The sequence below is a fragment of the Delphinapterus leucas genome, chromosome 16 (genome assembly GCF_059928025.1).
Source record: "Delphinapterus leucas isolate spDelLeu-1000000601 "Yukka" chromosome 16, BTC_Dleu_Yukka2, whole genome shotgun sequence".
Classification (NCBI taxonomy): domain Eukaryota; kingdom Metazoa; phylum Chordata; class Mammalia; order Artiodactyla; family Monodontidae; genus Delphinapterus; species Delphinapterus leucas.
In genome coordinates this window covers 41,267,155-41,293,076 of record NC_143144.1, presented here as the reverse complement: position 1 = coordinate 41,293,076, position 25,922 = coordinate 41,267,155, and the positions used below count along the sequence as shown (strand labels likewise).

The window sequence follows — 25,922 nt, the reverse complement described above, 5'->3', positions numbered from 1 at the left end:
GCACCCTAAAGAAAAACATCAACGTGAAGTTGGAGGATAGGGTGTTAAAATTCCATCTGCTCAAGTACAGCCTATTGGGGTGCACGCTGAATCACACTGCAGGAGCGTTCTCAGTGACATAAAGTAAAAGTAATTATAGCTGCCACTTATAGGATGTGTGTCCTGGGCCCTCTGCTGGGTGTTTTGCATATATTACTAAATATTCTTTAACCTTCACCATGGCTTTGCATGCTGGGAATATATACCCATTTTATAGGTGAGGAAATCAAAGTTCACATGAATTTGCAAATAATTTCATGTGAACCTTGAAGTTGAGGGCCACTTGCCAAGTCAACTTGGCTTCTGTCTGTGAGGCTACACTTCTTCCCTTGGGAAATAACCTCTTCCCATAGCGTGTATTCCTGTGGAAATCTAGCGGTCTGGGGTCTCTCCCTGCAGCTGGGCTGTGGCAGTGAGTGGGGATGCATCCCGTGAGGTGCCTGGGCTCGTGAGGTGCCTGGGCTCGTAAGGAGCCCTCATGCTCTGGAGTTGGATGGTTGGTGCATCCTGCCCTACTACACACTGCCCCTTCCTCACTCTCTGTGTAGGGAGGCTGCAGACAGGCTGGTGGGGACCAATTGCTGGGGTTGCCAAACTGAAGAAAACCAAACACATGAAACGAGGGCTCCAAACTCTACAAAGATAATAACTAACACTGGGAAGTAAAATGGAGCTCATGGAACAAAGGCTTTATATGAACTGTAATAACTTCAGAGGGCAAGGGAGATCTTGCTTCTATGAAAGAGTAATAGACTATTAAAAAAAATCAGATGTTTAGAAAATACCAAATATTGCCAAAACAAAGATATCAATAGATGGGCTGAATGAGTTCTTTCATTGTAAGCCACAGAAATGACCCCTGGAATTTGTACGTAGGAAGCCTGGGAGACAGCTCATGGGGTGGAGGGATGTGACCCGAATAGATCTGGGGATCTGGGCAATAGAAACTAATGGAGAGCCTGGTCCGTGCTGTTCTGAAGTTGAATTCTTAGATTTCTAATCGTGTTCAGTCATTTTTGTCACTATCCTTAAGAGTCAAATTCTAGGAAAGAATGTCTGATTGGCATTTCTCGGGCCACCCATATCTTTCTTGGAGTATTTTGACTGACAGCCTATCCAAGACTCTGTGCAATGAATGGAAGAGGAACTTGAAAATAAACTTGGGGTGTGGTTTCCAGGAGGTGAGAATATGGATGTTGGGCAGAACAAACTATAGACGCCCGCTCTACTTACTCGGCTACGAAGTAGGTGTGAGAACAATAACAGCTCATATTTATCAAGTACTTACTATGTGCCAGTCGCTGTTCTTGGTCTCTTCCACCTAATTACACCTCTAAATTCTCACTGCGCCCCATGAGACATGTATTACTTTCGTGCTACCCGTTAAGATGTTGAGGCTCAGAGAGGTTGAGTAATTTTCCTAAGGTCACATAGGTGGGATTCACATCCAGTTGGTTGGGGTCTAGTGTCCTTATCCTGAGCCACTGAGCCGCAGTGACCTCTGGACTCGGGTGCTTCTTCATAAGGTCGATTGAGAGTTAAGTGAGGCAGTATGGACAGAGCACCAGACACAGTGGTCAGTCCATGATGGTTGTTCAGTGTCTAACCACGTTGGTCAGTGTGGGTCCAGCTGGGGTTCGTTGGGTTTTCTCCATATGTGGGGAGTGAGAGAAGGCGATGTGAGCTGTTTTTCCTTTGAATAACTAAGGAAACTTTCATAATAAGGCGGAATTCTCAAAAATTGGAGGCCAGAGTTGAATTGTGTTACAAATGATCTGTCTCCCATTCTGTTTGTCACCTCTCTTTCCAGCTGAAGTGCAAAGTGAAAATGCTCTGCAGTCATTTCCTTCTCAGAATTGCTGGACCCAAAAGAAAGGTCAAAGAAAACAGATGCTGCTTTACTGCAGAGGATCGTAAAAACCAAACTTCACCTTTTTCCTCATGGGAAAAGTAATATATGTCCTTTGCGTAATAAAGAAGCATTCCAGATAATAATAAAGCATAATAATCCCTGATGTATTGACGGCTTCACAGTGCACCAGGATCTGGGCTCTGCTCTGTATGTTCTTTCATTTTTATCCTCATAATAGTCACATGAAGAAAATGTTATTACCACCCCCATTTTATAGAGGAGAAAACTGAGAATTGTGAGGTTGAGTAATTTCTCAGCCACACAGATCCCAAGAGGGGGATTAGCATTTACACCCCTGCTCTGAATCTCCACCCTGAACTGTGCACATTGTGTTGGCGACAAAGAAAACAGCCATCTTTTTTTTTTTTTTCCTGTGTCCCCATTCCATAAGTTGACACACATACTTCACTTTGGCCAACCTTCAAAGCATTTTCTCAAACATACGTGTGCCCAGGGTTGTCGTGTTCAGTAAAGGGATTGGGGGTGGGGCATTTTTTGCTGGGATCTTACAGCCTGTAGAAATAAATATATGCTTGGACCACCAAGGGTGCCATCCAGGCTGCGTCTCTGCATGCCAGGGCGGGCATCACTCATGCTGCGAGCAAATCAAGCTGCCTGGAAAACAACAATCACCATGACAAACTGAACAAGTTGGGAGATGGAGTGATTTTCCCAAACATATCACTGTACGATCGTTTTTCTCAGGCAAGACTCCACAACGTATACTCCTGTTTCTTTGCCAGAAGCCCTAACATGTTCTGACACCTTCACATCTGATGAAGTGAGTCCCAGTGTTCCCGACCACCTGTGCTGCCTCTCTCCCTTCCCCACCAGCACACAGCTCGGCCACGCTGTTTTCTGAGCTTCATCTGGGTCACAAAGGCAGACTGGGCTAGTCCTGACTGCCCAGCAGCCTTGTGGCCAGGGGCAAGTTGCTTCACTCTCTGGAACCGTTTTTAAGGCTCCAGATAGCAGGCTTGGTAGCCGGCAGTCTGTTGAGAACTCATTAACATACATGAAGGGCGAGGCATAGTTTCCTAGCTCAGAACAGCAGACCCAGGGGCGCCCTGCAGCCTGCAGCCCATCTTTTGCCTGGAATTGAGACAAGGAAGAGGAGTTTGCTGCCTGAGGAGAAAACAGGAAAGTGTTTGCTTCTGCCAGGAGGGTGAGGTGTAGGGTGATGGCGAGGGCTGTGCAGACGAACATGAGGAAGACTGAAATCCCTTCCTGGGAGTATGTGATAGAAGCCCTCTCCCCTCTCCCAAGGGAAGCTTCCATAAATCCAGCTTTGTGCGTGGCTGCCTCTAGGCAGGTGGGTTTATTTGGGGGCGCCCTGAGAGGAAGATGAGGTGAGTGCCAACAGTCAGCTCCTGCAGGGGTGCGGGTGGTGATTCAGGTCCCAGACTGGAGTAGGGGTCCCCGGAGCTGCAGAGAGCTGCCTCAGCTCCCAAAGGCCCTCCAGCTGCTCTGAGCTGTGGCTGGTTTAATCTTGGTGAGCACCCCTGTTGTGTTTGGTGGCTGATCTAGTGAAAAACGTTTTGGTTCCAGGTGACAGGAAACCTAACTCACACTGGCCTAAGAAAAGCCAATCACGCTCGCCTGGGTGGTGTCGTGCTCTGATTAGCTGGACACGAGTTTTCAGCTGCAGCAGAGCAGAGTTTGGCTTCCCAGTGGAACCAAGAGTAGGGGAGAGGTGGAGCCCTAACGACAGGGCTGTTCCTGGAAGAAGGTGGAAGGGAAGCAGCAGAAGTGAACAGCCACTGCCCACCACAGTGGCCAAAGGAGAGAGCCAAGTCTTCTGTGCTCCACGGACCCAGAGGTTTTCCAGCTACCAAGAACCCAGGGAGACAGTTTTCTCTAGCAAGTCAACTGATCCCCAGAGGGAGATGCTAAGAAATTGTCAGCAACAGTTTGTACTAAGCACGTTTCTCCAAGGCATTTAAGCAATTTCCAACATGCTTTGTTAAGCGAGAATGCCACACTGCCCCTTCAGTAAGGGTTGATTGCTGGTATCTGAGCCTTCCGTTGTCGACCAACATGTCGTTGAGAGCTCACTGGGTGACGCTTGCTGTGCGCCAGGCTCTGGGGTAAGAGGCACAGAGACATGAAAGATGACATGGCTGCTGCTTTGAGGAGCTCTATGACCCTCTCAGGAGACAGACACACGTGGATACAAGGTGCCAGGCATTTGTTCAGAGCCAGTGGAGGATGAGGGCTGCAGAAGACTAGAGAAGGGAGCCCACCAGGCTGTCGGGAGAGACAGGGATGAGGAAAGGTGAGGAGCCTTTTGAGTCAGGCAGCATTTACCAGGTGAAGTAGGGCATGACAGGAGTGCAAAGGCTTATAGACCGGGAGGGCCTGGTCTGGTCACTTAGGGCTGTGGAGCGGACAGTGGGCAAGTGGAGAGGTGAGTGAGGCCTATATCATAAAGGACTCTGATGCCCGGCTGAAGAGTTTAGGTTTTATCCTGAAGCCATGTAGGGATGTTTCAGTCTGGGTTCAAGCTGTGAGCCACAGAGCTGACTCTGGCTGAGACAGATTCAAAAGAAAATGTGAGAGGGGAAGCCAGGGAGCTCAAAGAATTGTCAGGAAGTCTGGGAACGCAGGCTGGACTAAAAACAGGGACAAGGGGACTTCCCTGGTGGCGCAGTGGTTAAGAATCCACCTGCCAATGCAGGGGACACGGGTTCGAGCCCTTGTCGGGGAAGATCCCACATGCCACAGAGCAACTAAGCCTGTGTGCCACAACTACTGAGCCTGCGCTCTAGAGCCAGTGAGCCACAACTACGAGCCTGCGTGCTGCAACTACTGAAGCCCGCACACCTAGAGCCTGTGCTCTGCAACGAGAGAAGCGACCGCAATGAGAAGCCCGCGCACCACAACGAAGAGTAGCCCCTGCTCACCGCAACTAGAGAAAGCCCGTGCACAGCAACGAAGACCCAACACAGCCAAAAATGAATTAAAAAATAAATTTATAAAGAAAAAAGAAAAAACAGGGACAAGGGGAGCCAGAGGAGCACCTCAAGTCACACAACGAAACAGGCCTGGGAGGACCCCGTGGCTGTGGCTGCTGAAATGGCAGCCTGTACCACGTGCCTCATTGGATGCTGGATGCTGTGGTTGGCATGACTGCCTGGATGACTCCAGAAACTGGGCTAGCTGCCGCAGCTGGAGCCACAGAACACCTTATCCGTTCTCTCTTCATCCTTGTGCCAAGAGCTCTAGAGTCAAGGTCTGGGGAAGGTGCATCCAACTGCCCAAGTGTGAATTCCTTGCCCATGTCAACACTCGGCTTCCACCAGGGCCCATATGCGGAGAGACCCCCAGGCACACCATGATGATGGACAGCCAAAAAAAATCCCACAAAGTATGCACAGGGAAGAAACAGGGTCTGATTTATACTTTAGAAAGATTATTTCAGCAGCAATGTAGAGTGGTTTTCAGGAGGAGATAATGGAGACAGAATAACAAGATAAGAATCTAGTGAAATAGTCTAGGCGAGAGATGTTGAAATCCCAAACTAGGGCAGAAGCACTGGCATTGTTGAGGAAAGGACAGATTAGCGGTGTTTCAGGAGCAGAAACAAGCGAAGATGTTAAAAGGGTAACTGGCTGTCTCCAAGTTTCCAAATTAAGTAGGTTATTGATCATAACTTTAATTATCGAGAGGAATACAGTTGGAGAGATAGAGTTGGGGAGCAGATGTGTTAGGTCTACTGCAGGTTGTCTATGGACATCCCGTTGGAGATGTTCAGGAGACGTGGGACAACTATTTGTTTTTGTTTTTGTTTTAGCTACTCAGCTTCTATTTATTCTGGAAACAGATCTTCTATTTTCTTTTTGGGAAACTAACCTCTCTCCCACACAGTCCTTTTGGTTCCAATAGGATTGAGTCCCCCTCCTCTCAGTTCCAGAAGTGAGCATGACCAACCCAAGTCACAGTGATTGATTCAGAATTGGACACAGGACTCAACCTGAGCCAATGAGAGTCAAGCCCTGGGGCTTTTGCTGGCACATTTGGGAAGGTAAAGTTTTCTTCCTGCTAGGGCTGCTACGCTAGTGAAAGGTCAGCCTGAAGCAGCTTGGGTCCGCTTGCATGAGAATGAAGCCAATTCCAAGAGATGGAGACAGAGTCTGCTGTCACTGATTGAGCACTTGTATCCAACAAAGCTTGAATCTGTACATGTAGTTTTCAGTTAGATGAACCAATGTACTTCCTATTTTCTTAAGCCAACTGTATTTGGCTTAAGACATTTGAAGGTAAAATTTCCTGACTAGACCACTGGGATTTGGCATCTGGCACTTAGCAAAGAAATCAGGACTGGGAAAGGTGTTGGGCAATTATAGCTGAAGCTGTGGATGTGACCTTAGAGAGTGAAGGGAGAAGAGGACCATGGACAGAATCATGGGGTGAGCCAATATGTGGGCGCTGGTACAGAAATACATTTAGAAACACTTGTAAATACCTTCGCAGTTATAAACAAACGAACAAGTAATACTAGGATCCTTGTTATAAAGTGCTAATGCTTGTAGCAAATTGAGAAAAGTTTTAAGACAGTTAAAAACACCACGCTAGTTTTGTTTTTTTGTTTTTTATTTCTACAAAAAACTACTGAGACATGATTAGATGTTTTGGAAGCATTTTTCAAAACCAGGGAAAATAGATGTTTCTCTAAGGACAGTTCCCAGGAAGGCATACACTATTCAAATGCCACTGGGCTGCCTGGCATTAGTGCCAGCCCCCTCCTCACTTCAGAAAGTACAGTAATCAACAAGTAGTTTGGGATATTTTCCCGTTGTGAATTGTGGTCTTTAGTTCATTTAATCCATTTCCCCAGTGATGCTGAATTCCTACTGAATATTTAAACGACTGGAACATTTTAAAGACAAGAATCAGTCAAGCCTTGGAGCCAGATCACCGGCTGCTCTGAGCCTCCTTTGGTGTTATTTAGGCTCTTACTTAATTTTGGTGAGCTTTGAAATTCGTGGCACAAGCCTGGTTTATTTTATATGGCACTTTAACTAGATTATTGTTGTTACCCATTGTTGTTGAAGTAGACTCAGAGGAGGTCGGTTTGGGGAAAATTACAAAAATCGCTCGAGTCTCATTCCAGCAATGGGAGGGGGTGGAGCTGGAATGCTTAGGTTTAGGATGAGGGTTTAGCCCATAGAGGAGGGTTCAGCTTCCAGACTCAGCCACCTGTCAGCTCTGTGAGAGAGCCTGGTTGAGTCCCTCACCTCCTCTGAGACTCAGTCTTCCCACCCAGTAAGAGAAAATACTGTGAAGGGCTGTATAAGAGTCTTTTGAGGATGAGATGAGATCCAGGTACATCAGGAGGTCAGAACAGTGTATGGCAGTTAGCAAGGGCTCAATAATTGATACATGTCAGTAAAGGAGCTCAGTTTTTGCCTTTTCTTATTTTTTATCGTATACTAATAAAACAGCAAGTACTCATTTTTAAAAAAATCAAATAACATAGAAGTATATAAAGTAAAAAGGAAAGTTCCCCTCCTATCTATTTGCCTTGATCGCAGGCGACCCTGGGCAAGATTCCTGACATATTTTTACTTGTGCAAATGTGTACACACACTATACACAGACCGCACAATTGTTCACATGTATATGATGTGGACATCTTTACAAAACCAGCACCTATAGATAGATATAGATAGTATCTCATTCTTTTTAAAGTTGTTCAAATAGTTCGGAGAGAGGAGGTAACTGACTTTTGTTGGTAACGGTTTTATATGTGTATAATTCACATGTCATACAATTCACTCATTTTAAAGTGTACAATTCAATTGTTTTTGGTATATTCACGGACTTGTATAGCCATCACCACAATAATTACAGGACATTTTCATCATGTCAAAAAGAAGCCCCATAGTCTATCAGCCCTTCAATTCTCCACCCACTTAGCCCCCCGAGTCCGATGCAACCATTAACCTGCTTTCTATCTCTATTTGCTTATTTGGACATTTCATACAAATTGAATCATATAATATGTGGTATTTTATAATTGGCTTACTTCACTTAGCATAAATGTTTTGAAGTTTCTTCCAAGTTGTAGCATGTACCAGTACTTCATTCCTTTTTATGACCAAACAATATTCCATTGTATGGATACATCACATTTTGTTTATCCACTTATCAGTTGATGGACATTTGGGTTGTTTCCAACTTTTGGCTATTATGAGTAAATGTTATGAATATTCATGTGCAACTTTTTTGTCAACATATGTTTTCATTGCTCTTGGGAGAGGAATTGCTGGGTAACTCTGTGTTTTAATTTTTTAGGAACTGTTTTCCAAAGTAGCTGCACCACTTTACTTTCCCACCAACAGTGTATGAGGGTTCTGATTTCTCTATGTCCTTACCAAAACTTGTTGACTTTTTGATAATAGCCACCCTAATGCGTGTGAATGATACTTCACTGTAGTTTTGATTTCCATTTCCCTGATGACTAATGGTGTTGAGTATCTTTTCATATGCTTGTGTCAGCCATTTGTATATCTTTGAAGAGATGTCTATTCGGATCCTTTCTCCATTTTAAAATTGGGTTACTTGGTTTCTTTTATTATTGAATTGTAAGAATTCTGTATGTGTTCTAGATACGTGTTTTTGGTGTCATATCTAAGAAACCATTGCCTTATCCAGGGTCATGTGGGTTTACCCTTGTGTTTTCTTCTAAGAGTTTTATAGTTTTGGCTCTTACATATGTGTCTTTCATCTATTTTGAGTTATTTTTGTATACAGTGTGAAGTCAGGATCAAACTTCATTCTTTTGCTTGTGCTGTCCTGTTGTCCCAGCACCATCTCTTGAGGTAACTAATTTTTGGATCTTCCTCCATATACTGAATTCTCTCTTTAGTTCAGAGAGTCTTTCAGTTGATTCTTGTTTCTTGTGTTGTCAACAGCCCTCTGCTCTGCTGTGATCTGGTTTCTCTGTCAGTCTAAACCCGACTGCTTTATTTTTAAAATGTTATTTATGTGATTTTTATTTAATGTTATTATATAATAAAATATATACAAATTTAAATTTAAATACAAATTTAAAAGGTAAAAAGGGTGTCTAGTGAAGCAGTCTCCCTCTCACTGCTGTCCCTCTGCTACCCCAAGCGTGTTTCTTGGTATTTTATGCAGATTCAATGTATATACATATATTCTTTCTCTTTTTTTTCACAAATTGTAATAGTATGTACTTTTCTGAGCCATATTTTTCATGCTTCTTTGGACTTAAGTAACATATCTTGGTGACTGTTTCATAACAGTGCTCCAAAAATATCTCTCGGTCTTTTTACAGGATGCACAGGTTTCCACTGCTTGAATGAACTGTGGTTTATTTAACCGATCCCTTGTTAGTGGATATGAGGCAGCTTCCAATCTTTTCTTATTACAAGACATGCTGTAAAGAATTTTTGTACATGTAGAAATTTGTATTTGCAGATGTATATCTTCAGGATAAGAGGAATCTATTGAATCAAAAGATATATGGTTTGGGCTTCCCTGGTGGTGCAGTGGTTGGGAGTCCGCTTGCCGATGCAGAGAACACGGGTTCGCGCCCCGGTCCGGGAGGATCCCACATGCCGCGGAGCGGCTGGGCCCGTGAGCCATGGCCGCTGAGCTTGCGCGTCCGGAGCCTGTGCTCTGCAACGGGAGAGGCCGCGACAGTGAGAGGCCCGTCTACCGCAAAAAAAAAAAAAAAAAAAAAAAAGATATATGGTTTAAATTTTTGACAAATATTGCCAGATACCTCTGCAGACATTTTATCAATTTACACTGCTGCCAGCAACGCATGAGTGTCTATTTCCCACATCCTTGCCAACATGGAATGCTATCTCATTTTTTTGATTTAATATCTCAGTTTTGATTTGTATTGATCTTATTATGAGTGAGGTTAAACATCTTTTCCTTGTTAAGGACCATTTATATTTCCTTTTTTTTTTTTTTTTTTTTTTTTTTGCGGTACGCGGGCCTCTCACTGTTGCGGCCTCTCCCGTTGCGGAGCACAGGCTCCGGACGCGCAGGCTCAGCGGCCATGGCTCACGGGCCCAGCCGCTCCGCAGCATGTGGGATCTTCCTGGACCGGGGCACGAACCCGTGTCCCCTGCATCGGCAGGCGGACTCTCAACCACTGCGCCACCAGGGAAGCCCCAGGGAGATATCTTTTTAAGAAGACGTAAGACAGAGGGAAGCAGAGGAGAAGGATGAGGGCATGTTTCTGTAGACCAAAAAATGATTACATTTCCAAACACAAAGCTCTTCTTAATCAATGACAGAGAAGAGCTAGGTTATATAGACAGATGACCTCTGCTGAATTCTTGATTTTATTTTAAATGTTTATTTGAAAAATACCCCCCTCCCGGACAAACACACACACACACACACACACACACTCTCTCTCACACTCATATGCAAAGTAAAAATCAATTCCACCAATGAGAACATTTACGAAAAGGAAGAAATGATAGTCCTGCAGGCCTCCTCCCTCCACTCACCCCACCCACCTCTCCAAACCTACAGCCCAGAGGTAACCCTGGGGCTTTTTCCAGTAGCGCTGATTCATACATCATTTCATTCTGATCTAACTTGGAACACAGCACCCTGGGCACAGGATCTCCCAGAAGCTTTCTGCACTTGGTTTTTTCTTAGAACCGTGTGCAACCTCCCCTTACCAGCCCTTCTACTCTGGCCGTGGAGGAAAGGAGAGCAGGTTGGGTGTATGGGGGCGCTGTTCTGAGACAAAATACAGGCCAGGGTGGAGGGTGTGTCAGAGGAGGGCAAGGTGGCTGCAGGGTGGACCCTTTGTACTGGTTAACACTGGGGTCCTGGAGCCTGAGGAGCTGAAGTTACCGCACCAAATGTAGATGGGAAAGCCTGCAATTTTATATCCCAGCAGAAAAGCTTTTGTCAATGAAAGTAGGAAGCACCATTCAAGCAGGAAGAAATTTCCCTGGTTCAAGATAGAATGCTTAGACAGTCAGCAAATGTTTTGGTCACATGGGAAGAGGTTCAACATAAAAGGTTACGTTTAAAAAAAAGATTTGTAATTGGATACATACGGCATGATCCCAAATTGGTGAAATCCATTTCTATGTATGTCTAGCTCTTAATGAACATTCAGATATAAATGAAAGAAACCCCAACTGAAATAAACCAAAATGTTATCAAATTTATACTTTATCTTTACTCGTACTTTTTCATTTTACTGTAATGAAAATGTACTTCTTTTGTAGTGAAATGTTTATATGAAAGCAAATAATAACTTAAATTGATCTTTGAGAAAAAGGGACTAAATCCAGGGTTACTAAAAACGTGTGAAAACCGGCACCAGACACCGGGAAGAAGATTTGTTTTTAGCCTCAGGTTCTCAGCAAAGATGATTAAATATTTCCAGCATCCTAAGTGATTCATAATCTCTGAATGAAATCTGATAAAGTGGAACTTGGGCTGAAAATGAAAATTCTATCCCCTATTTCATCACGTGTGGGAAAGAACTTGGCCAAGTGGTTTCATGGAGCACCAGATGCCTTTGCAGTTCTGGGGCGCAGGGGGGTTTGAGGTTCCCTGGAGCAAAGGGAAGGATGGCTCCCCAGGTGCGGTGAGGCTGCAGGGAGCAGGGTGGCCCCGCATCCCTGCGGGCTGTGCACCCAGAGCCGGCCGCTGCCTGTCACAGGCCCTGCAAGCCCTTCTCTTTCAACATGGCGCCTGGAGTCTTCTGTAAAGGAATCCGGCTTTCTTCTGTGATGCCTTCTTACCATGACCTCACAGTTAGCATCATTAGGTGAATATCTGCCTTTCTCCCCTCTCCTTCACTCTACAGCTAAGAATGCACGCTACAGTTTGGTGCAAAGATCCTGAAAAGAAAATGAACGTCATTTTGACATGGCTGAGGTTGACACTGACCACAGCTAAAACCCTTTTTAACCTCCGCTGGCTGTGTTTTCCTCCAAGTGAGACAGGGAGCCACTTTCCCCTTCTGTCCCGCCCTCTTTCGGGCCCTCTTCAGACCAGCCTGTTGGATTGGCTAATGCAAAAGAAGGCAGATCATTTTCTTGTGATCTGGAAAATAAATAAAGATTTATTTGAAAGAAAATAAATGAAGATTTGTCGTTAGGTAATTATATATTACAATGTTAAATAAATATTATTCTATTGGGAGCAAGAAGTAAACCTGTAGGAATAGGCAGGTTTCCAAATACTGACATTAACTTCTGGTTCAGATTTTCAAAGCCCACTATTCTCCCTCCCACCATCCCCCTCTTGCCTTATCCTTAATTCTACCTCTTCCTAGCTCTTCACTGCTATACAGTGGAATCTCTGATGCTTCTGGCAACTTTGCGTTATTAGCAAGGGATGGCGCTTTGTTATTAGATTGCATTTTATTTCCTTCAAGCTCAATGTGTACCTGATATTGGAGGGCTCTCCCTATGGGTTGAGATTGAGAGATGCTGCAAATGGTGTGGTTTTATTACTTTTGCGGGCCCCGTTTCCTTGCAGCCAGGTGAGAAACCTGGCTGTGCAGGCTGAAGGACAGGGTGTGTTGCCTTGCCTGAGCCCAGCATCCACAGCCCGGAATGGCGGCTTTTGCTTATACTGCAGAATGGCGGGAGGCACCTGCTCTTCTGCTGACTTCAGATGCCTGTTCCAATGAAGAGATCAGTAGGCATTTAGTACAGCTCTCCTGGCCTCTTTGCACCGTGGGTCTAGTTTACCATCGCCTCCTAGGGAAATAGGTATAATTTTCTTTTAGCCAGCTTTATATACAATGTCATGTCATATAAGACAAACATACGGCTTCCACTAGGAGAGCATTTCCAAAGGTCCCAGCCTTTGTAGAGTATTAGTGGATTGGGAAAGCTTTTACTTTGAGCACACACTGAGGCATGCATGATGCCAGCCTGCTGAGCCAGAAGCTCTCTGAGGCAAAGAAATCCATAGAACGTAGCTGGTGATGCCGTACACTGCCGGCATATCAACCCTGATTGTCTTAGCTAGCCTAGATAGAATGATCAAACAGAACAAAAACCGTTTTCAAGGTAAATAATAATAAAACACACATTCTGAAAATGAAAAACTACTAAACAACCTATTCTCCCTAAATTTGCACAGTCCCATTTGATGTCTAGAGCTAAAACTTCATTTTCTTTCCATCCCTCTTCTGTTTCCAGTGTCCTGGGAAGAAGCCCAGAGCATCAAGCACTTTACTGTGTATGGTTTAGGATGTGCTCATTCATGTGCCACAGAGCATGGGGCTTTGAGTAAGAATTTAAAACTCAGAAAGAAACCCAATTTGAATATGGGCAGGACACATCGACCACTTCAACTAGAAATGGAAATGCCCCAGAGAAGGCAAAATGCTGGTGGGAAGGGCTTACCAAACTCCAAGTCTTTGATGTTGCAGTGGAAGACAACTTCTCCATTCACCACGAGTTCCACCACATTCCAGTCTTCTATCTTCTCTAGGATGGCCTGGTGTCCATTTTTAGCCAACACAGCTGGAAAAGATGGGGAAGGATGTGGGTGCCACGGGGACAGATGAACCTGATATGCAGGTGTCTTCATGGATGGCAGCGACTGGTCTGCTCTCCAGTTGTTCATGGCTGTAACTCAACATCCCTGGTGGGTGCCCACCTGGTACTGGCCCCGATGTGTCCTCCCCTTTGCTGGGAAGCACAGCCAGAGACCTGAAAAATTTGGTTTTGGTTGTGATTTGCCCCAGAGCCATATGATCAGTGAAAATATGAGCTTTCTCTAGGAATAGTTTTGAGCCTTTCTTATAGAGGTGATGCTCAGTGTTGGAGGGGATATACAGAATTAGGTAAAGTCTTACCCTGATGATGGAAATATAAACTGGTCACCTTTCTGGAGGGCAGTTTGGAAGTCCATACCAAAAGCTTCAAATGCCTCACAAAAATTAGAATTAAAAAATGATTCTAATCTCTGGCCCAGGAAATTGCACTTATAAGAAAGCTCCCTAAGGAAAAAATCAGAAATACAGACTTTTGCAACAAGGCAGACTTTTGCAACAAGATATGCCTTTCTGTACTATTATAATAGCAAAATACTGTGAATAACTTACATGCCCAATAATAAGAAGATGGTCAAGTAAATGGTGGCAAATGCATATGATGGGATTTTATTTGGACATTTCAAAAATGTTTATAAATTTTTAATAGCAAGAAAAATATTTGTAATATAAGCAAAAAATCAGGGTACATGTATAATATATATTAAAATGTGTATTCAGGGACTTCCCTGGTGGCCCAGTGGTTAAGAATCCACCTGCCAATGCAGGGGACACGGGTTTGATCCCTGGTCTGGGAAGATCCCATGTGCTGCGGAGCAACTAAGCTCGTGCGATACAACTACCAAAGCCAGTGCGCTCTAGAGCCCACGCGCCACAACTACTGAGCTTGTGCTCCTAGAGCCCGTGCTCTGCCACAAGAGAAGTCACTTTAATGAGAAGCATGTGCACCTCAATGAAGAGTAGCCCTTGCTCACTGCAGCTAGAGAAAGCCCACACACAGCAATGAAGACCCAGCGCAGCCTAAATCAATCAATCAATAAAAATATGTATTCAGTGCAATTAATGTGTATATATTAGGAAAAAAGAAAATATCCAGTGATTATCTCTCTGTGGTGAGATTATGAGAAACTTAAAAAAATTCTTTTAGCATATTCTAGATTTTCTATAAAAATCAGGGAAAAAAATTTTTTTAAAGCTAATGGACTAAATTTTTATTCTCTCCTTTGGAATCTGCATTTTGGTTATTACTTACATTCAACAGCTCCTTTCCTAGAGATCAGCTATGGGAAAATTGTTAGATTTATTCTCTATTGTGGAAATGCAAGGGTATATGGGTTTAGGAGAAATGATGTGCATGGAACAGCCTGGAGCTCTGTTTTCTCCAACACATTTCTCCCCACGTTTCCTGATATGTTCACCCTATAACCTCAGTGTTAGGGTTGGTTCACTAAATCACCACCTTTGGCAGTCTTCACTCGTTGGTGAGAATTGTGGTTAGAATGGAAAGAGAAATCAGATGGTGGGCATGTTTTTTAAAGTCTTAGCATTTCAATCAGTCCTATGTGGAGAAAAGCAAACAGCTATGCCAGTTAATTGCATTTAATTACAGAGACAATTGCTGTTTCAAAATGTTGCCATGTCCACTTCTTCTCTTTCAATCAGTTCAAGAACATCCAGCCCCAACTGTGAACATTTTAATTGCGTGATTTTAATTTCACTTCTGGAAAGGAACTTCAAAAAGCAGCTCAGCGAGAATCTCCATTAACAAGATAGTGCTCCTTGGGTACCCAGTGGTGGCCCTAATTGTCCCTGTGACTGACTGCTAACACCTCTCTCTACGGAACACCGGCATCTTTTTCTTTGACATATTTATGTTATTGTATCCTATTTAAGTGTCTTGTTCTTAACCATCTTTAGAGGAAGGCACTCAGTTTGGACCAGTGACTTGTTTAAATGAAGCAGTCCACCTGGTTTGGAATGGCCAGTGAATCGTCCAGGGAGGCATGAAGGCAGTTTGTGGGCAGAGATTTCTGGGGATCAGATACTCCCCCAGCAGCACCCCCTCTGGAGAGGGGAGTTATAGCCAGAGAGGGAAAAGCTGCAAGCTGGTAGGTAGGAGGCAATTTGGCCTCCATGACCTTGGCTTTGCATTGTCTGAAGACGCTCCTGGGACATGTACTCAATTTGATTGGGAGAAATCAGGAACAAAACAGCTTCTCCATGCCCATCTTACACCCCACCTCTGGGAGCAAGGTGCTACCTCTATTCTGATAACACATAATACCAGCTTCTCTAAATCCTGGGGGTTCTGGAGAGAAGGGGTGCAGGTTCCACCTGGGGCCGGTCCCTGTGACCGGGAGTGTAAAGGAGGAGGGGCTCTGTAGAAGGAGGAGGGGCTCTGTAGAAGGAGTGTAAGGGAGGAGGGGCTCTGTAGAAGGAGACCCGGGGAAGGTGTGTACCCCACAGCCTGCTATGGCCCTTTCCCTGCAGAGCACATCTCACCAAGCCTCATGTAACATCTGCATTTGGGGTTTGTTTTATGAGAACAGCACTCTTTCGTGGCAAGCTTTACCTAAGAAATAGGGTTTAATCCACCGAATAACCCACCCTATGGAGGTGGCGGCAGTGCCAAAAATGGGAATATGCCTCAACATCTGAGCAAATGAAGTCCCACAGGAAGAAATCCTCTTCAACAGAGCATGTCAGTCCTCATTTTGCCTTACAAAGCCCCGTGTCTCCTTCGCTGACCACAGTCCATCCTCCCCCTCCCCCCCCACCCCGGGCTTGGTGTTAATACAGCTTGTTGAATAAACAAGCTCCTAATGGCGCTGGGCACCTCCAACGACTCTTTTGGACCCTGAGTGACGTAAATCTGAGTCTTATTAAAGCGATAAGCCACCTCTGAGACTACTTCATCTACTCATCCTCAGGATGCCTGTCCCCTTCTCACCACTCCAGGATGTGTTGAGTCCAGATGCAGGGCGGCCAGTGAAGGCTTAAGGGATCAAACTCGGAGAAGCACCAGAATTCCTGCAGCTCATCCAAATGCCACCTCTCTATATGGAGGACACATTTTTTTCCTATGAGCTGCTATGGGTTGTCTATTCAAAGAAAGGTCAGATAAATATACTCCATGCAACAAAGTCTTTGCAAAGGCAGTGGCTAAACTCCAGCATAAATCAACCAGAATCTGTAAGGCCACCCGCAGAAAACCTGACTCTTTGAAGTGGCATCTCATTCTTCAAGGGGGATCTGGGTGAACTGGAGGGTTATAGAAAAGCCTCCCTCTTCTCAGTACTGGTGGAATTGTGTGTCACCTGCAAATGATTTACATGTTCCTGGTTAGGAAGTCAAGGCAAACAGACAGGCATCTCCCCCTCCTCTGCTCGGCACAGATGCAAAGCCAATGACTATTAACGTGTGTAGCTAACGCATAGCTAGGGACAGGAGGATGGTACACAGAGCAACTCAGCTAAATAAGGATGGATTCTATTCTTATGAGTCTTTTCCTTTTTAGCAGGTCATTTGGCAGACTTAAGTACAGCAGGCAAGGCACAACCATGGCGAGGGAAATTAACACTTCTTGTTAAGCATTAGTTAGTTTAATTTCATCAGTATTGAGGCCATAGTCAGGACATTTTGCTAAGCTATTATAATTCATGGGTAATAAAGAAAGAAATAAACTTTTCAGATTGCTTAAGGCATGGTAAATTCAGGAGAGATCAGGCATATTTCCAAAGCCAGCAGGGTTTCGGGAAATGATAAAAGGACTATGATTTTTAAAGAAATGCACAGAACTCAGAGGCAGATTTTACAAATGAGAGCCTGCAAATGCACCACTCTGCGCTTGGTGTGATGTTAGTTGGGTCTAAAATGATGGGGGGAGTGTTGAACAGAGAAAGGGGAGCAGATGCTCCCTGCTTTGCTTCTGTTAACACCCCAGCATTTGTCACCAGCCCTCAGTAAATGTTGGCTGCCAGTATTATATGAACTACCATTCAGGGATATACAAAGCTAACTTTAAAAATCAACCACCTGCTGATACCTTGCAATACTCAAGTCTCCTTCAATCATAAAAATTCTCCCCTTGATCCTCTTAAAATACGCCTTCCCCTCCCCTACTGTGGGAAGAGCTGCCTGGGCTCTTTATTTCCTCATGTCTACCACTCCTTTACCTCCTGCAGTTGGAGCCTCTGCCCACCTTCTCCTGAACTTGCATCGTCAGAGGCGAAGACCCATTAGCACATTCAGTGGCTCACCCAGGTCTCCCCCACCCTTCCAGCAGATTCACGCGCTGACCTATCTCCTTTCTTGCTTCTTAAAACACTTGTGCTGGTAAAAGCATATTTTAAACTCGAAAACTTTATCAGATTATAAATGTCATGCAGACTGATGAGTTCTTAAAAACCTTAAAAATTACAGAAAAGTAAAGGACACAGATTTAAAAATCGCCTATAATTCTTCCCCTCCCCCTCCTTTTGTCTTTTTCAGTGGAAGTGAGATCATAGTGTGCATAAAATTCCGGAATATGCTTTATTCCTTTAACACAATGGCTGTGGCAATCCAGCCCCATCAGTACACACAGATCTGCCGTGTTGCGTTTCATGTGACAGATGTACTGCAATATATCCAGTCATTCCTTTCTCCGGTCGTTTCCAATTTTTCAAGATGACCAAGGAATGCAGAAAACCTTCATGGGCATGTTTCCATGTACATGTGCGAGCTTTTATATATTTATGAAACTGAGAAATGGAGTAGCTGGATTCTACAGTATACAGTTAAATTTTAAGACACTGCCAGGTTGCCCCCCAAAGTTACTGTGCCAACTTCCCCTCCCATCACAGGTCTTTGGGAACACTCTATGTCCTTTATCAACCATGGATTTATCTTTTTCTAGAGATAACTCCTGCTAACAGTTTGGTGCCTATTAGCTATTTTCTTCTTGAAATCCTCATCTCACTTGTCTTCTGTACCTCCAGGTTCTCTCCTACCGTTGCAGCCCTCAGAGGGACCACTGCCCGTGTCCTGTGGTCTGCCTGGTTCTGACTTTCCTTGCTTCTTCCAGTCTCACCTTCTGTGGTTCCAGCGTTCGCTCCACGCAGATTCATTTTAACTAGTATTTATCAGTCCTTCAGATATGCCAGGCACAGTTCCAGACTCTGGGACAGAGCAGAGAACAGAACAGACAAGAATCCCTGAGCCCCTGAAGCATTCATCCCGGTAGGAGAGAAGGATAACAAGAGAAATAGGTGAAATATATGTTATGTTGGGTACTAATGAGCGCTAGGAAGAAATGAAAGAGGAGGGAAGGGAGATAAGGAAGAGGGAGGCTGAGGGAAGTGTCGACATTGTCAATGGAGATGCTCAAGGAAGACCTGTCTGTGAAGGTGACTTTTGAGAAAGACCTGAAGGCTGAGAGAGTAAAGAGAAAAGACCAGGGACTTCCCTGGTGGCGCATTGGTTAAGAATCTGCCTGCCAATGCAGGGGACACGGGTTCGAGCCCTGGTCCGAGAGGGTAAGTAGCAACAGGGGGAGATGAGGTCAGGGAAGTCATCAGGAGCCTGGCAGGCCACTGTAGGAGCAACCAGAATGTTCTCGGAGGCAAGGGCCATGCTCTGACTCAGGTTTAATGGCATCACCCAGCTTTGAGAACATACTGCATGGGACAAGGTGGTCGCAGGGGGCTCACTGAGGAAGCCAGGGCGGTGATCCAGGCAAGAGATGACTGACGGTGGCTTGGACAAAGAGGCCGAGGGTGGTGGCAGGGAGGTTAAGGCGTGGTTGAATTCTGTCGCGATACTTTGAAGATAGAGCCAACAGAATGTGCTGCTAGACTAGATGGGGAGTGTGAGGGAAAGAGAGTAGAGAAAGATGCCTGCAAGGTTTTTGGCTTGAGTAAGTGAAAGAATGGCGCTGCTATGAACCGAGATGGAAAAAATGCAGGAGGGACTGTGAGTATTAGGAGTCTGGTTTAGATATTTTGGACATATTGGTCTGAGATGCCTATTAAGCTTCCCAATGACAATGAGAGGTCCTGACTGCAGATATATGATTTGCAAATCTTTCCTCCCATTCTATAGATTGTCTTTTCACTTTTTTAGTAGTGTCCTTCGATGCACAAAAGTTTTTAACTGTAATGAATTTCAATTGTTCTGTTTTTTGTTTTGTTGCCTATGCTTTTGGTGTTCAAGACATACTGGCCAAATCTAAGGTCATTCAGAATTGCCCCTATGTTTCCTTCTAAGAGTTTTTTAGTTTCTAAATTTAGACCTCTGATCAATTTCGAGTTAATTTTTATATATGGTATAAGGGTCTAACTTCATTCAAAAGATATTCATGTAGATATCCACTTTCCCCAGTACAAATTGTTAAAGAGAATGTTCTTTACACATTGAGTAGTCCTGACTCTCACGACAAAAGTCAATTGACTGTAAAGGTGATGGTTTACTTCTAGACTCTCGATTCTATTCCATTGGTCTATATACTTATCCTTATGACAGTACCACACTATTTTGATTACTATAACTTTGAGTAAGTTATGAAATCAGCAAGTGTGATACCTCCAACTTTGTTCTTTCTTGAGATTGTTTGGGCTAGTCTCAGTCCCTTGAAATTACCTATGAATTTTAGGATGAGTTTTTCCATTTCTGCAAAAACACCACCATTGAGATTTTGATAGGAATTGCATTGAATCTGTATACTGCTTTGGGAAGTATTGTCATCTTAACAATATTAACTCTTTCAATCCATGCACATGGTATATTTTTCCATTTACTTAGGTTTTCTTTGATTTCTTTTAGCAATTTTTGTAGTTTTCAGTGTATAAGATTTGCACCTCCTTGGTTAGATCTGTTCATATGTGTTTTGTTCTTTTAGATGCTATTGTAAATGGAATTGTTAATTTCCTTTTGAGATGGTTCATTGTTAGTTACAGAATTACAATTGATTTTTGTGTGTTGATATTTTTAAATTAATTAATTACTTTTTGGCTGCATTGGGTCTTCGTTGCTGTGCGTGGGCTTTAGTTGTGGCGAGCGGGGGCTACTCTTTGTTGTGGAGCCCGGGCTGTAGGCACGCAGGCTCAGTAGTTGTCGTGCACGGGCTTAGTTGCTCCGCAGCATGTGGGATCTTCCCAGACCAGGGCTTGAACCCGTGTCCCCTGCATTGGCAGACGGATTCTTAACCACTGCGCCACCAGGGAAGTCCTGTGTGTTGATTTTGTATAGTTAAACTGTGCTGATTTTTTTTATTAGTTCAAACAGTGTTTTTGTAAACTCTAGGGTTTTCTAGCCAGACACTGACTGGATCTGGAGCACAGCCCCCTGAACCTCGCCTCCCATCTCCATCCTCTTAGGGAGTACTGTTACTTTTACTTTAATCCACCACCTCTTTAAGGCTGTCCTGGTCCAAGCTACTATCATCTCTCCCCTGGACCACCACAACCGTCCCTTGTCTCCCTGCTTCCATTCTTCGCCCCCTCTAATCTGTTCTACTCACAGCAGCCACAGTTTCTTTCCCCTGCCTAATACTACACAGCCCTGCAGGATCTGGCCCCTGTCCACCTCTCTAGCCTCATCTTCCCATCAGTTCAACAAATACATAGGTCATTTGTTCATGCTTCCAGCCTTTGCAGATATTAGTCCCCCTACCTGGAATGCTCTTTCTTCCTTTACCTGGTTAGCTTCTCCTCATTCTTTAAAGCTCAACTCAGATGTAATTCAGGCAAGTAAACCTTTCCAGATCTCTGTCCTCTCCCCTCCAATTATGGCCAGTGGCAGGTCCCACTATGATTACGCTCCTGTGTCAGAGCCTTGGCACAGCTGTCAGTTAGCAGTCAACAATGACACAGTCACTTCAAGGACACGTATCATGTCCACCAGTGTGTCCCCTGTACCTGGAAGAGTGTCCAACACATATTACTTGCTCAGTGAAGGTTTGTTGCATGAATGGATGATCAAGGGACAGACTCTCTGCCATTTTTCAGCCACGTACCTTGGAAAAGTCACTTAATATTCCTGCTTCTCAGTTTCCCAATGTGTAAAGCAGGGTATGTAATATTTTCTATCCAGGTAATTTGCACTTACTACCCAGCACCCAGTGGGCTTACAGTGTATGTTTCTTCCTGCTCTAATATTGAGGCAGCAGAAGCCAGAGGAAGATGCTAAAACATCCTGCAGCTGTGGGGCTTAGGGCCGACTTTCCAGAGGAAGTGGCACTCGGTCTAGGTCTGAGGAATGAAGGAAGTCTAGGCAGAGGGCACAGCCTGCACAGGTGCTCAGAGGCTGGGGTGTACCTGGGTGCACTCAGCTGGGTGGCCCTTTGGCGCTCAGCTGCCTACCTAGCAGGCCCTCCAAGCGGTAGGTGCGGTGCTCCACTGACAGGCCGACTGAGCTGTACGGCCCCTAGGGCGTGATGACCAACGCGTTCCTGGGCATGGCCGGGCCTCCTGCCGGGGTTACGGGGCAATACACGCTGCTAGGCAACTGCTTTTCAGGCCCTTGGGAATGGGCGTGGTCGTGCATGGATGGGCAGGGCCATGAAGGGTGGGCGTGGAGCTCGAAGATCCCCTGCACCCCAAGTCCTCTGCCAAGTGCCTGGCGTAGGGACTGGGGGTGAGGAGTCTCCCTTCTTGAATGCCTGCACCAACTACTGTGTTCCCTCTGCTGGGGTGCAAAAAGGCCACTTGCTCTCGTCACTGGCGCAGCCCGGTAAACACGGAATTTCAACTTGGCACGGCAAGTGTTAATGATAAACAACAACAATAGCCATCGTTTACAGCTAGTTACAGAAAGTATGTGTCAGGCGACAAGCTAAGCACCTTCCATGTTATCTCGTTTAATCATTTTACCGTTTCTATGAAATAGGCTGTAATTTGTATTTACAAAACTGAGCGTCAGAGGTGCCAAGTAACCTTCCCAGGCAAGTCAGGCGTGTAGCATGGATTGGAAACCTTTGTAAGGTTTGCATAGATGTCTTTTTATTGATCTTGCCTGGGGTTTGTTGGGGCTCTTAAAACTTTGAATTTAAATCCTTCACCTGTTTTCGGAAAATTTTGAGCCATTATCTCTTCACATATTGCTAATGTCCCATTTTCTCACTTTTCAGGGACTCCAGTTAAATGTATGTAAGACCTTCTCAGTGTATTCTCACTGTATTCCTGCTGTATTCTTCGCACAGTCTCTTCTCTCCTGTGTTTTTCTCTCTTTCTTTCTTCCGTGCTTCTTTTGGGATTGTATGTATGTGTGTATTCATGGATTGATTGATTGGTTCATTCATTCATTCATTTTTACCTGTAATCCATTTTACTGATTTTTCTGCAGTTGTGTCTTAAATACTATCAAAACCATTAATCTGGTTATTTCAGTTATTTATTTTTCAATTCAAGAATTTTAGTTTGGTCCCTTTTCAAATTTGCTGTGCCACTTTTCATAGAGTTCAGTTTCTTGCCAAGTTTTTCAGTTTGGTTTTATCTTCTTGATCATAGTAAAAATACTTGTTTTATAGTCTGTGTTTGGGAATTCCACTCTCTAGAGACCCCATGTGTCTGTTTCTGTTGTTATTTCTGCTAGTTTCTGTCATTTTGTCTTGTCTCCTAGAGTGCTTGGTTTCCTTTAATTGTGTACTGGACATTGTACTAGAAAAATTATTTGTAGAAATAAGTTGAGGCCAAGAAAGATGTTATTTTCCTCTATAGATGACTTTATTTTTCACTTCTTGCCAGGTCCTGGTGGCACCAGCAACCCAGGATCATCTTAATACAATTTCAGGACTTGAGATTTTCTGAGCCATCCAGATGGCCTGAAACTGGGCTGCAGTCCATGTGGAGGTTGGTTTATTTATATTTTTTCCTCATTTCTGTGGTGCAGTCTTTTTGGATCCTAGCCCAATGAGGATTGTAGATTACCAGGCTTCCCCCCCCTTGGTGGTGTTAGACTCCAATTTTTGTTAAGCCTAACTCTGCAAACTCCAAATTGCATCTCATCTTCTAGGTTGCCTATTCAATATCACTAGATAGTTCCAGAGAAAAAGTATCTCCAGTGCTATGCTTACTCTCATCCTCTTCCTGATCTTAATCCAGTTAGCTCTTTTCTTGATTTTCAAGAAGATTTAAAAAAACATATGTGACAGATTTTTAAAGATGTCTTATGTAGGAAGCATAGTCTGAATTAAACTACTCTACCGTTATCAGAAACAGAAGTTCACCCATTGAGAATTTCGCCGGAGTTGCATTGAATCTAGAAATCGATTTGGGGAAAACTGAATCTTTCTGACGCCTTCCTATTTATTATATTGAAATACCTCTCCTTTATTTAGATCTTCTTCAATGTCTTTAAGTATAGTTTATTATTATCTGTGCATGGCTCTGCATGTCTTTTGTTAAATTTATTGCAAGTTTCTATTGTAAGTTGTGTACTTCACACTGTGATTTTATTGCTGTGTAAAATGAAGATGACTTTTATATATTGATTTTATATAAGCTACCTTGACCGTTTCTTATGATTTCTATTAATTGTAGATTCTTTCGAGTTTTCTATGTAGACAATCATATTGTCTACAAACAATGATAATTTTATTTACTTGAGTAAGCCTTTCTTTTTTCCTTCTTATTGGTCAGGCTAGAACCTCTAGTGGAATGAAGAATAGAAATGATAATACTGCCTATCGTCTCCTTACCCTGATTTTATTTTAGTTTTATTTTTAAAATATTTATTTATTTATTTATGGCTGCATCGGGTCTTAGCTGCGGCACGCGGGCTTCTCTCTAGTTGTGGTGCGCGGGCTCTAGAGTGCATGGGCTTAGTTGCCCCACACATGTGGGATCTCAGTTCCCCGACCAGGGATTGAACCCGGGTCCCCTGCATTGGAAGGCAGATTCTTAACCACTGGACCGCCAGGGAAGTCCCCTTACCCTGATTTTAAAGGATAGAAAACATTTCCAACATTTACCTATTTAGGATGTTGTATATTGTATGTTTTTGTAGATTTTTGTCAAGCTAAGTTCTTTTCTAATTCCATTTTACTATGAGTTTTTTAAAATTATGAATGACTGTTGAATTTTTTGAATGTATTTTAGTGATTTTAATGATTAGAATGATCCTATTATTTTTATTCTTTAGGCTGTTGATGAGTAAATGACATTTAGATATCTTCTAATATTAAAATACTTTGCATTCTTAGATAAACCTGAATTGATCATGGGTGTATTATTTCTTTTATATTCTGTTAGAATTTGTTTGCTAGTATTTCATTTAGGATTTTTGGATATATATGCATGAGTTAAATGGGCCTGTAGTTTTTTTGTTTTTTTTTTTCGGTACGTGGGCCTCTCACTGCTGTGGCCTCTCCCGTTGCGGAGCACAGGCTCCGGACACGCAGCCTCAGCGGCCATGGCTCACGGGCCCAGCCGCTCCGCGGCATGTGGGATCTTCCCGGACCGGGGCACGAACCCGTGTCCCCTGCATCAGCAGGCGGACTCTCAGCCACTGCGCCACCAGGGAAGCCCGGGCCTGTAGTTTTTCTTTGTATGTCCTAGTCTGGTTTGGATATTAAAGTTACACTGGCTTCAGAGAATAAATAAGGGAGTATAGAAGAAGAGGGAATATCCCTTTATTTATTTTGTATACAACTGAAATGAGTACTTCTTAGAATGTTTGGTAGAACATGTCTATAAAATTTAATGTTCTTGACACCCCCCTTTCTTCCCCCGAGTGGGAAGACTTTAAATTATCACTTTGGTTTAAGATTTATAAGACTATCCAGAAATTTTATTTCTTCTTACATCAGTTTTAGTCAATTATATTTTTCTAGGAATTTTTCTGTTTTTAATCTGTTTTTAAATTTATTGCCATAAAGTGGTTGATGTGTTTTTGTTATCCTTTTATCATCTACTTTATTGTAGTTATGTCAGCTTTTTATTCATATTATTATTTATTTCTGACCTTCTGTTTTTATTTTATTGGTTTTACCAGAGACTTGTCTATTTTGTTAGTCTTTTCAAAGAATCAACTTTTTCTTTATTTAGCTTCTCTATTGTTTTTTGCTTTCTCTTTCACTGAGAGCTGTTTTTATCTTTATTACTTTCTTTGAGTTTACTGTTCCTTCTGCTTTCTTTGAGTCTATTGTTTGGTCCTTTTTTCTTACTTTTAAAGTTACACTTAGCTCATCAATCTTGAGCCTTTCCTCTTTTCTGATGTAAGTATAAATTTCCCTCAAAGCATCGCTTTTGCTGTATCCCAGAGGTTTTGATATGAAGTATCTTTATTATCATCCTGCTCTAAGTATTTTAAAATTTCCATTATTATCTCTTTTTTGACCATGAGTTTTAGAATGGTGTGTTTTCTGGATTTTGTAATATTCTTAGCCATTTTCTCTTTGAATAGTGCTTTCCCCCACTGTATCTAATCTCTCCTTTGTGAACTTCTATATGTATCTCTCCTGTA

At 43.5% G+C, this 25,922-nt stretch overlaps 1 protein-coding gene across 1 annotated transcript; it reads right to left on the bottom strand.

Moving 5' to 3' along the window:
- Positions 1-12,543: 12,543 nt before the first annotated feature.
- Positions 12,544-24,784, bottom strand: C16H10orf53 (chromosome 16 C10orf53 homolog). The gene is given in 3 exon segments (XM_089897826.1): positions 12,544-12,675; positions 13,330-13,449; positions 21,821-24,784. Coding segments are annotated over 3 exon segments (369 nt in total). The 5' UTR covers positions 22,005-24,784; the 3' UTR covers positions 12,544-12,610.
- Positions 24,785-25,922: the final 1,138 nt, after the last annotated feature.